At 26.3% G+C, this 11,585-nt stretch overlaps 1 protein-coding gene and 1 pseudogene across 1 annotated transcript; both read right to left on the reverse strand.

Annotated features, from left to right (window-relative positions):
* Nucleotides 1-425: 425 nt before the first annotated feature.
* Nucleotides 426-3,261, reverse strand: LOC107610501 (uncharacterized). The gene is made up of 5 exons (XM_088495348.1): nt 2,978-3,261; nt 2,003-2,821; nt 1,789-1,861; nt 1,471-1,501; nt 426-604 (listed from the first exon to the last, which is right to left on the reverse strand). The coding sequence occupies exons 1-5, from the start codon at nt 3,259-3,261 to the stop codon at nt 426-428; spliced, it is 1,386 nt and encodes a 461-aa protein (XP_088351474.1).
* Nucleotides 3,262-4,053: 792 nt separating this feature from the next.
* Nucleotides 4,054-6,546, reverse strand: LOC107610502 (uncharacterized; annotated as a pseudogene).
* Nucleotides 6,547-11,585: the final 5,039 nt, after the last annotated feature.

Here is an 11,585-nt window from a genome sequence, read left to right on the forward strand (position 1 = left end):
TTGGTACCATAAAGAGATCATAATATATTAACAATGTTATATGTATAATTTTTGTGTATATTTTTTTGTAATTTTTTACTTTTACTATATATTAGAAGTGATTAATAAGAAGTGAAAGAAGATAATAAAATATTTGTTTCTTATACTAAAAAAATGTATAAAAAAAGTACAAAAATTAAATAAAAGAATGGCATTTTTATTTCATTGTTCTGCAAAATGAATACAAAAGGCATATGCACTAATGCACATATACAACATAGATAACAAAACATGCATTTTGTGGATCAACTCAAACAAAATTGATAAAGAATTTTGTGTACTATATATCACACATGCATTTATGTACATGATGATTTATAATACGTGGAATAATATAAAAGAATTTTGGTGTTTCAATTTTGTTTAGATAGAGATAGAGTTGTGGATCATGATGCAGATGGAGTTTTTCTGCACCCAAGTACACCATTGCAACCTCTAGTATATTGATTAGCCTCTGTGTCTTGGCACGCTGCGGGATGTTTTTTGCTGCATCCAAGTGCTGTGTTACGTTGAAGTACACCATAGCCAATAGTACGACCACCCGCCTCAGCATTCCCTGAGAAAACTGAGAACAACAAAACAAGACAATAAATCACTGTAACAAAGAATTTCTTTGTTGGCAATGCCATTTTCTTCTAATTATGCTACTTTATTTTTTTTTATCTGTCACTTTAATTAAAAAGAACTAAAGTGACAGATAAATAAAATAAAAGAAATTATTAATTCAATCAATTATGTTTTTTCAGGAAGAATGCACTTGTTTAAATAAGATGTTCTTTTCATACTGTTATTAGCCATGCATGAAAATAGTAATGTAATTTGTGGTGATGCGTAATTAATAATTACAGCATGCATATTCCTGATGGTGATTCCTTTTTCCCTCTTCATTCCATTTTTAAGATGTATTCAAACTTTGACTTCGTCCTTGTTGTAATTTATTTTAGTATTTATAAAATTTATTGTTTAATTTTAAATATCTTTTATTTGACATTATTGTCGATGCAAATCACCATTATTTAGGTGGCAAAAGTTTACCTTCCACATATATGAAAGAATAATTTTAATTACCCGTGTCATGCACGTGATAAGATTGAAATTATAATTTTAAGTTGTTGGGTTAAAATTAATTTTAATTATAATAATTTAATTAATAAAAAAATAACTTGTATGCATTGTTTTTCTTTTCTTAATATAGTGTTAATTGCATTAACTATAAAATAGTTATTTGATCTACTTTTTTCAATAAATCAGATATATATACTCAATATGACCATAAATAATCTAGTAATACTTAAATCCACCAACAAAGTTTTACATGTTGGTTTACTGTGAAGTAAGAACATATCAAAATCAACTCAAAATGAAGAACAAATTAATAGAGAATCCTAATGCAGAAAGTTATGTAATAAACAATAAATAATTTAAACTTACTGAATAACAATTCAATGCTATCTCTTGATACCTGCAAAATATATACATGAAACAACACGGTATCAATATTTGTATATAAAATTATATGGTTAACGTAATTATAAAATTGTTTATCAAGAGAATAAAATAATACGAATTTTTATGATAATTTTAATATTCTCAAACTATTAATGTACAATAAGAATTCATCTATTAGTTCCTAGAATTTCTAAATTTTTTGAAGTGATAGTAATAAATTTTAATAAATAAATAGATTTAGTAAGACATTTTGTTATTACCTTTTCATTATAGGCTCTCAAAAACTTCTCTATATATCACATTCATCGTGCAGTTATCTTCCAATTGTCCATGATCTTGCAACAGCACTCGCAAACCATCTTTACTCGTTACCCTTGATAACGCAACATACAATTAACCATGGGTGAAAACTGGCATTGGAAGGTAAATTCCAACTTTTGATAGAGTTTGTCCCTGAGACTTATTTATTGTCATTGCAAATGACATGATAATTGTGAATTGTCTTCTTTGAAACCTGACCGGCAATGTTTCATTATTTGGAATTAGATTCAGTCTTGGGATAAGAACAATACTTCCAGCTTTGTTACCAGTTAAAGTCTTGCATTCTATCACATGATTTCCCATTCTTCTAACTTGCATCCTCGTTCCATTGCACAAACCATTAGTTTGGTCTATATTCCGCAGCAACATAACAGGAGCGCCAACTTTCAGAACCAACTTGTGTGGTGGTAGACCTGAACAATTTATTCCATTTAGAATCTCCGGCGAGAAAGCATCGAACTCAAATTCCATATTTTCCTCCCCAGCACACACAGATTCTGAACTTAAGTAGACTCTTTCTTGTCCAGGTAACCCTGTAGTCATCTTGTTGTTGACATCAGTGACACAATCCAAAGTTGATGCAAGAATTGCTCTATCCTTGAAATAATTTTCAATGGATAAATTGGATAACATATCTGGATACACGAAATCAATGAGGTCATCCAAAGCTGTCTCAGAGTTCTTAACCAAAATGTCAGATGGTATATGAACGATCGATTCACCATCTGTTGTATCACCAGCTAAACAATCACCAATTTGGAGTAACCATTCTGCAAAATTTCTAAGTTCTTGTATCTTGTTGTTTTCACCTAGTGACAATCTCATATTTTTTGTAAGCTTCAAAACCTTACAGTTATGCCACAAATATGAAGAATTAATAGAAGACTGAATTATATCTTGCCTTGAGCCTTTGGGAATCACAGGTAAAATTTGTCTAAAATCTCCTCCGAGAACAACTTTACCTCCAAATGGCAAATGAGCATTATACGAATCTGAGCACCTTAAGATGTCTCTGAGGCATTTGTCCAAAGTTTCGTAACAATACTTACTTATCATTGGAGCTTCATCCCATATGATTAATTTGGCCTTGGATATTAACCTTGCAAGAGGACTTCACTGTTTAATGCTACACAAAGAATCTTCATTTATGGTCAAAGGAATTTTAAACCTTGAATGTGTAGTTCTTCCATTAGGCAATAAAAGTGCAGCAATCCCACTCGAAGCAACATTTAAAACTATACCTCCTTTAGACCTAATTGAGCATGATATAGTTGACCATAAGAATGTTTTTCCACAACCACCTTGACCGTATAAGAAGAAAAGTCCACCCATATTACCACTAACAGCACCAATTATTTGATCGTATGCAAATTTCTGCTCATTAATTAGCCTTTCTAAATACCCACCTAGTTCATTCGCAAGAGCATTAATGTCAAAGTTCAACTCTTCCATTATAATTCTGTTTTCTAAGCTGGACACCAAATTTTTTGAAGGATATGGCATTCCACAATATTCTTTCAATGACTTGCCATTTGACTGGAACAAATCCTCAATTTTTTGCAAGTGCAATATCTTTTATTTGGACTTCTGACATAATCAAATCTGTATTTTTTCAATTTAAAATGACACAATTACTTGAAAAATTATTAAATTAGTCTCTGGTAAAAAATGTTTGAAATGCATTGTTGAATGATAAATAACACTCCTTGTTTTTAGTTTAAAAAATGCTTCATTAGTAACATGTCCTTTTAAAAAATATTATTGTGATTAACATGAATATCAAAATCATTATAACATAAAAAAAAAGGCACAAAAACAACCGATGCAAATGCAAGTATTGGAAGTATATGGATTTAGTTACAGTTTCTTAGATTAAATAGATATGGTTTACAACAATGAATCAAAATTTGTATTAAGAGGAGAAAGTAAAGCAAGTACGAAATTAATATATATATAATCCAATTTTTAAGTAATGTTTTGTTATATTTCCTAAATATTATCAGAGAGAAAGAGAAAAAGTTAAAGTAAACACCAATAAACAATTTGCCATATGTATGATAATTTTACTCCCAAAAAAGGCATTTTGTTAAAGAAAATAACTCTTAAAATTTCTTATCCAATATTTTTGTTATAATTATATGATAAATTGAATTCTACTATGGAAAAAAAATATAATAGACTATAGTTACCTTCCATTTATAGTAATCTTCTTTGTTCATATAGTACGTCATCAGAGAGAAAGTTTCAAGTCTTTTGCCAAACAAAATCTGGCCTACTCGTGTTATTTGATGTTAATAAAACAACAAAAAGTCTCCTTAAAAAAGTTGCAGAGTGCCATGTTCCTGCTTCAGAGATTGCATCAATGAATTCTCTGTCATCTTGCAACAGTCTTAGAGCATAGCATGCATCTTTGAAGGAGTCATAAACGACACCATCAACTGTTCTTAGATCACTGAAACTCGTGCATCCCTTTTGAATGTTCAAAAGTAGCCTTAGATAGTAATCTTCCTTATTCATTGGTGGTATATGAGATATCCTTCCTATGGCATAGCCTTGCTTTCTATGAGTCCACATATGATGCTCTCCATTCCAAACAAATTTTGTTGGAAACTCAGAATAAGCCAGATTTTTTGCATCATTATGGGCTTCATTTGCTTTGAACCATCCAATCAACATAGATTGCTTGAAAAAAGAAGTCTCAACAACTGACTGAATTGTATCGGTATCTTTGTAGACAATTGGCATATCATCAGGAAGATGGAATGGCAATCTTATTACTGCTGGTTCCTTCATTTGAATAGGATAACCAAACAATCTCCATGCAGCTTCACATGCTGATATATATCTACAATCATAATAATTACGTATTTCATCTACCTGAGATTCATTGTTTTGATAAAATGCAGCTGTCACCCTGTCATTACCCTTGTGAAGATACTTGAACAGATATTTGATTGCTGAAGTTTGGCAAGTATACTCAACATTGATGTGACATCCAAATTTTAGAAGAAGACCGGGATTGTACGGAACTATGAAGGAATTTTCAACCTCTATATTTTTCTTTGATACAGTTCGCCCATCATCTCTTCTTTGATATCTTGGAAAGCCTGTTTTGTCAATAATTGTCCTATCTCGGAATGTTTTGGGGAAAAACTTTGAGCATTTACCATTGATCATGCATTGGCTCTTACTATTTAAATGACCGCATGGACCATGAACCATATATTTTTCAATAGCAGCATACAATTTTGGATTTTCCCTCTTATCTGGAATCTCTGTCTTAATAACCTTGTCTATGTCATCAACAGTTCGTGGTTTTGATTCCGGATGCATGAATAAAAGAAGATGGGCATGAGGTAGACCTCTCTTCTGAAACTCTATGGTTAGAGAATCTGCAAATTTAAAAATATGATATTACTAATAATTTGGACAAAGTATATAAATATTTATGCGAAATTCTAAAGCATATAAGACTAAGTACATTGCAAATAAGTTAGATAGTGTGATTTAAAAAATAGTTGATTCTAAACTAAACTATATAAACCTAAGCGTGTAGTGCGAATAAGTACGATAAAGTAAATAGGAAAAAAATATGCTAAAATAAAATCATATAAAACTATATAAGTGTACCATACAATGAGCCTGAGGGAATACAAACTATATAAATGCACTGTAATACACTCAAGATAGTACACTATCGAATGATCGTACCATGTATATGCTATATACATAATTGTTTCTTAATAATGATAGTGTACTATACAATGAGTGTACTATAGATAATATAGATAGAGTAAACAAAAACTCGTAGGAAGATTAGTTATACTTACATCCAATAATCTTTCCAAAGAATGTTCCTTTCTTCAATTCCTTAATTAATTTATCAACCTTCAACTTGAATATTCTACATAAGATGTCTGGTCTATCCTTTGCATGGAGTCCTTGGGGTGTTACCTTTCTTTTTATCTCATACGATTCTGGATTACATGTCATAGTGATAAAGTAACTTGGATATCCAGCATATTTACATATTGCAAAAGCATCTTTGCAATTGTTGAACATGTACCTTGGACCACCAGTAAAGCTCTTTGGGAGAATAATTCTTTGTCCAGTGTTAACGGTATTAGTTTCACCACGAACCATACACTCATGCAATTGCTTGAACTTGCCTAGCCTCAAGTTTGGTTGTTTCAATCGTAAGTATAAAAGCCGTTCTGACTCAACCATAGTGTAGGCATCTACTATGAATTGTTACAGTAATCTTCTTGACCGCAAAAGGATCTGAGACTCGTTAGTCCTTCTCTGAAGTTTGTATGCAAAGAAGTCTCTCATGATTATTGTTGATCTTTTCTCAGTTCTTCTGACATTTGGTTGAGAAGAAGTAGCTATATGTAATCTGTAACCATCCTCACCGTATGGAAACAATAAAGGATATTGAAGAGCAAGGTACATTGGATGTACTACTTCCATCCTCTGCAAGATTCTTGATTTTGTCTCAATTATTATATCCCTATTAACTCCGCTCTCGTCAATATCTCCAACTATCAGTGCAGCAACTTCAGATACCGTTGGCAAATTATATGTCCTTGCATCAGTATTTCTTTTGGTTATTAACCATAACTTAACATCAGCAGAGCCATCAATTTGGTATCTATCCCGTGCTGAACGAAATGCCTTTGCTAGGACATTATTTTCATCCATCATGACTTTCAAGGACGAAACAATTTCAGTTTCCATCAATTATGCACTAATGTTTGACCTATTAATAAATAAACAATATATGAGAACTTCAATTCATTTGTTAAGCTTCGAGAAGATCGCATTAGAATTTAACTCCTCATAATATATTACTATAATTAGCGTTTTAGATAAAGTTAGGAAATAGAAGAATTACACGCGTGAGTCGAACAATTACCTAAATGATTCCATGCGGTTTGTAATCTCATTCTCAGTATCATAAATGTATAGCTGAGCAAATTTTGGTTTCTCACTTTCCGGTGGTAGTAAACTGCCAATACGGTGATAATTTTGACCTCCAATGTGAAAGATAGGAGGTGCACCACCTTTATTTATCGAATGGTCAACTCTTCCTACCATAGAAGTGAATGCAAACATTCCGTTGAAAGCCCTTATGTTTTTAAGAAAGTATATGCTTTTTTCGTCTGTTCCACTATGTAACTCTTGCAACATTTGAGGTGGATGCTTCAAGAAAGGCAATTCAACCTTTCCTTCCATACAACATAAAGAAAATATAGGATTGGAGCTACGTCTTGACTTTTCCAAGTTTAATTACCAGTGCCATGCACGTAATAAGATTGAAATTATAATTTTAAATTATTTTTTAAAATTAATTTGAATTATAATAATTTGATTAATAAAAAGTAACATATTATGTATTTTTTTAATTTAGTATTAATTGGATTAACTCTAAAATAGTTATTAATCAGTTTTAATAATCTACTTTTTTCAATAAATTAGACATATATACTGAATGTGATCATAAATAATATAGTAATAGTTAAATTCACCAATAAATATATTAGTTATTATCACACTATAAAACAAATTAAATATAAAGACTATTAGCACTTATAAATCTATAAAATCGCACTGTCTTTGTTCGCGTGCAAGGGTTTACTTATCAGATAAACTTAAAATATGAACAAAAAATATTTATAAATTGGACCTAGCATCACTTGAAAGAAGAATAATGGAAAATAATCAACTTACCTTATCATCCATGAGAACCATTTCTATGTAAGTCGTCTTGTTCTTGTCAAATTTGAATGAGACTTTCCATAATCTTATATATTAATTTTGTTAAATAACTCTCTCTTTCTCTCTCTCTCTTTCTTTCTCTCTCTCTCTCTCTATATATATATATATATATATATATACACACACGATAGTTTTTTTTAATATATATACATATATATAAATAATTCTATACATATACATGAATAAAAAAAATATATGAATTATATTTTTTTTAAACTCTATGTTACCGGTTATTAAAAATATTAAAATATATGAACCAAAAATATTTATAAAATGGACCTAACATCACTTAAAAGAATCATGGAAAATAATCAACTTACCTTACTATCCATGAGAACCATTTCTAAGTAAGTTGTCTTGTTCTTGTCAAATTTGGATAGAACTTTCTATAACCTTATATACTAATTTTGTTACATAATTCTATATATATATTACGGTAGTTTTTCTTAATATATATACATATACATAAATAAAAAAATATGTGAATTATATTACGGTAATTTTTCTTAATATATAAACATATACATAAATAAAAAAATATGTGAATTATATTTTGTAAACTCTATGTTACCGGTTATTAAAAACATCTAAATTACATATATTAATTATTTTTTTGTTATAACTATTTCATTTTATATATATGATTTTTTTATTCTACAATCGTGGAATAATTTTTTATTTTTTATATCTATATATATTCTTCAATTCTGATTCTATTCATACGCATATTAACAGTTTTTTCCTAATAATGATGTTTTAATTTTTCGTTTTTCTTTTTTTTCACGTATCTTTTTTTTAAATAGTGATGTTTTAATATTTTTTCTTTTTTTTTAAATAAAATTTTTTTAATAATTACATTACTAATCTGAAATATAAAATGAGAAAAAAATAAACTTAAAAATCAGAAAAAAAAAGAAATTTTATATTAAAAAATATAAAAATAATATATTCAAAAAGAATAGTCGTAATATATAAATTGAGTCAACAATTTAAATTTCTCTAAAACTAATTTAATCAAATATCAATATTAGAAATAAATTACTTAAATAATATTTAATCTATTCTAGTCCTTAGACACGTATAGATTAGAGTCATTCTCGTACTGACAACGAACTAAAACAACGTTGTAAGTTCGAACATTTAGAATTCGTGCAAATTCAGACCATTCTTTTGTTCTTTGAAACTTTCTGTATCCCTGATAGAGTTGAATCGAAATTCTTTTTATGGAAAAAGAGTTACGGAGATGACTTTGATGTGTTGGAGACCAAAATCCGGAAGTCACTATTTATATTTGAGTGTTACACCCATTAAACCTGAAAGACCAAATAAAATAATATCTCTGATTTTATTCTCATTTAATTCTAAATCAAAAGTAATAATGACTTATTTAATTCATCATTTATGATAATAAATGAGATGACCATTATATAAGTTATTTAATGTAAAATAGCTTAATTTACGATTATACTTAATATATGTATTACCCATAAATTAGGAAATAATAATTTCGTAACATAATAATCATTCCATTAAAATTATAATTAATTGATTGATAAAAATTATAATAAATTGTATGATATTTAAAAAATTAACCAAATCAATAAAATGAATTATAATAAATTAGTTGATATAATTAATTTATTATAATAAAATGAATTTAATGAGTTAAAAGAAATAAATCGAAAAACACCATCAGAAACATGTTACGACAATTTTATCGTTAAGTGTAGAAATTTAATTTTTACATAATAGAATAGATATTTACAAATTATTATATTAAACACAGACTAAAAAAATACACTAAACAAAATAAAAGCATCAATGGTAAAATATAACCTAAAAGATCACTTAAATTCAAAAAAACATGTGATGAATTATAATAAATCTATATATGAGAAGTAAAAGTAAAATAAACAATTAAAAATAAAGTAAAAAGAGCAATTAAAAAAGTAAAAGAAGATAGAAAAGATAATGTGTGGAGTAGATAAAAAATATATTGCAATAGAAGATTAATATAATTAATTAATACAAAGGATGAAAGAGAAAAATCAAAATACGATCTTATTAAAAAAATTTCAAAAAAAATATTTTAAAAAAGAACTTATTAATCAACTTTTATAAAAATATTACAAAAAATTTAAATTATCTTTAAATAAAATAATAATATCCTTAATAATTATTAATCAAAATGAATAAAAAAAATTAATATAAAACAAAGTCATAGAAAAATGTTAGCAAAATTAAGATAAAAAAAATAAAAAATTACAAATATTTTACCTGAAGTACAAAATAGAGAGAGAAAAAAGGGATATATAAAATAATAAGATAATAATTTGAATTAATTGAGTTCATTTATTTCATTGCTTTATATATTATTTATTAAATAATTTAATATTTATCTCGATCATATTAAATAATAAATTAGTTATAATTAATTTGATTTAATGAATCAAACAAAATTTAAAATAATTTGATATTTACTCTAATTAAATTAAATATTTGAAGTTATGATTAATGTAATTTAATGAATCAAATAAAATATTAAATGATGAAATATTTATCCTAATCAAATAAAATTACATAATTTATTAGTTATAATTAATACAATTGAATGAATCAAATACATTAAATTGAAAAATAATTTAGTTAATTTATGTCTTAAGGACACATTTTAAAAATATTTATTTTGCAAAAATTTTTATAAAAATTTTTTTTATAATATTTTTAACCTATGATTTAAAGGCACATTTATAATAATCCATTAAAAAGTACTTAATTAGTTAATACAAATAATTAATATAATTGATTTAGTTCAATAAATAAAAGAAATAAATGTGAAAGGAAGAGATAAAGAGAAAGTAAAATTATAAAAATGTATATCCATCAAAAAGCAATAAAAAAAGTCCTTTTTAGTTATTTATTTATTAATTATTAATTTATTATAATTAATTTCATAACATTTATTACACGTTATTCATCTTATAAATTAATACAATCAATTTATTGATATCAATTATCGATAATTAATTATAATTTGATATAACTTATTTCTCTATACTTTCTAAATAAATAATTAAAAATACACGTCTCAATTTTTTGTTAAAGTAAAATAAAATAAAATATATAAATTGAGTAGATATAAATTTTATTAACAACTCAAATAAATATGAAAATTATAAATTTTATTAACAACTCAAATAAATTAGTACCATAAAATTAAATTTAATATCTATTTTAAAAATAATTACTGATCTTTTATTCTTTTAATTATTAATAATTTAAATAAAATAATACCCTATAACTTATTTTGTTATTTATTTTAAGTAATTACTAACATAGTTGTTAGTAATACCCAAGTATATATTATCAACATAATTTTATCACGGGTATTTCAATCTTATCGTCATTGCAATTTTGTACCGTCTTACTTTTTTTAATTGTTATTATTAGAATTGTTAAATAATATTAAAAAAATCTTTAAAAATAGAAATAGCGATGGCACCTTGAATAATTAATTCAATAGAATTAAATTTAAACGAATAAGATAATTCAATCAATTATACAAATAATAGCATATTTATAAATTTAATATTAAAAATAGTTTCACTAATGTAAATGATCAATATAATAATTATATAAAAAAATAACTAATTACATAATTGCATAATTTTCAAGATTCTATATAGTTAAATCTAACGGACAAATAAAAAAATATTTATATGATAATGTCCTAATATTTTAGCATACTATAAATCATATTATAAATTTATATTTTATATTATAATTTTAAGTCAACTTTTTAAACACATTATAACATAAACTATCTAAAAAGACAATATACATGAAAGCTCAAAGATTAGCAGCAAAATTATTCTATAAACTTGGATACACAATATAATAAAAATGAGTATATGAAAATATTATAAAAAATTATAAATTATACCTTAAAAGGATCAACTTCAATAAAAAACGAAGAATACATTCTTATTCTATAAAGT

Source organism: Arachis ipaensis, chromosome B8 (assembly GCF_059453495.1).
Source record: "Arachis ipaensis isolate K30076 ecotype BB chromosome B8, ASM5945349v1, whole genome shotgun sequence".
Taxonomy (NCBI): domain Eukaryota; kingdom Viridiplantae; phylum Streptophyta; class Magnoliopsida; order Fabales; family Fabaceae; genus Arachis; species Arachis ipaensis.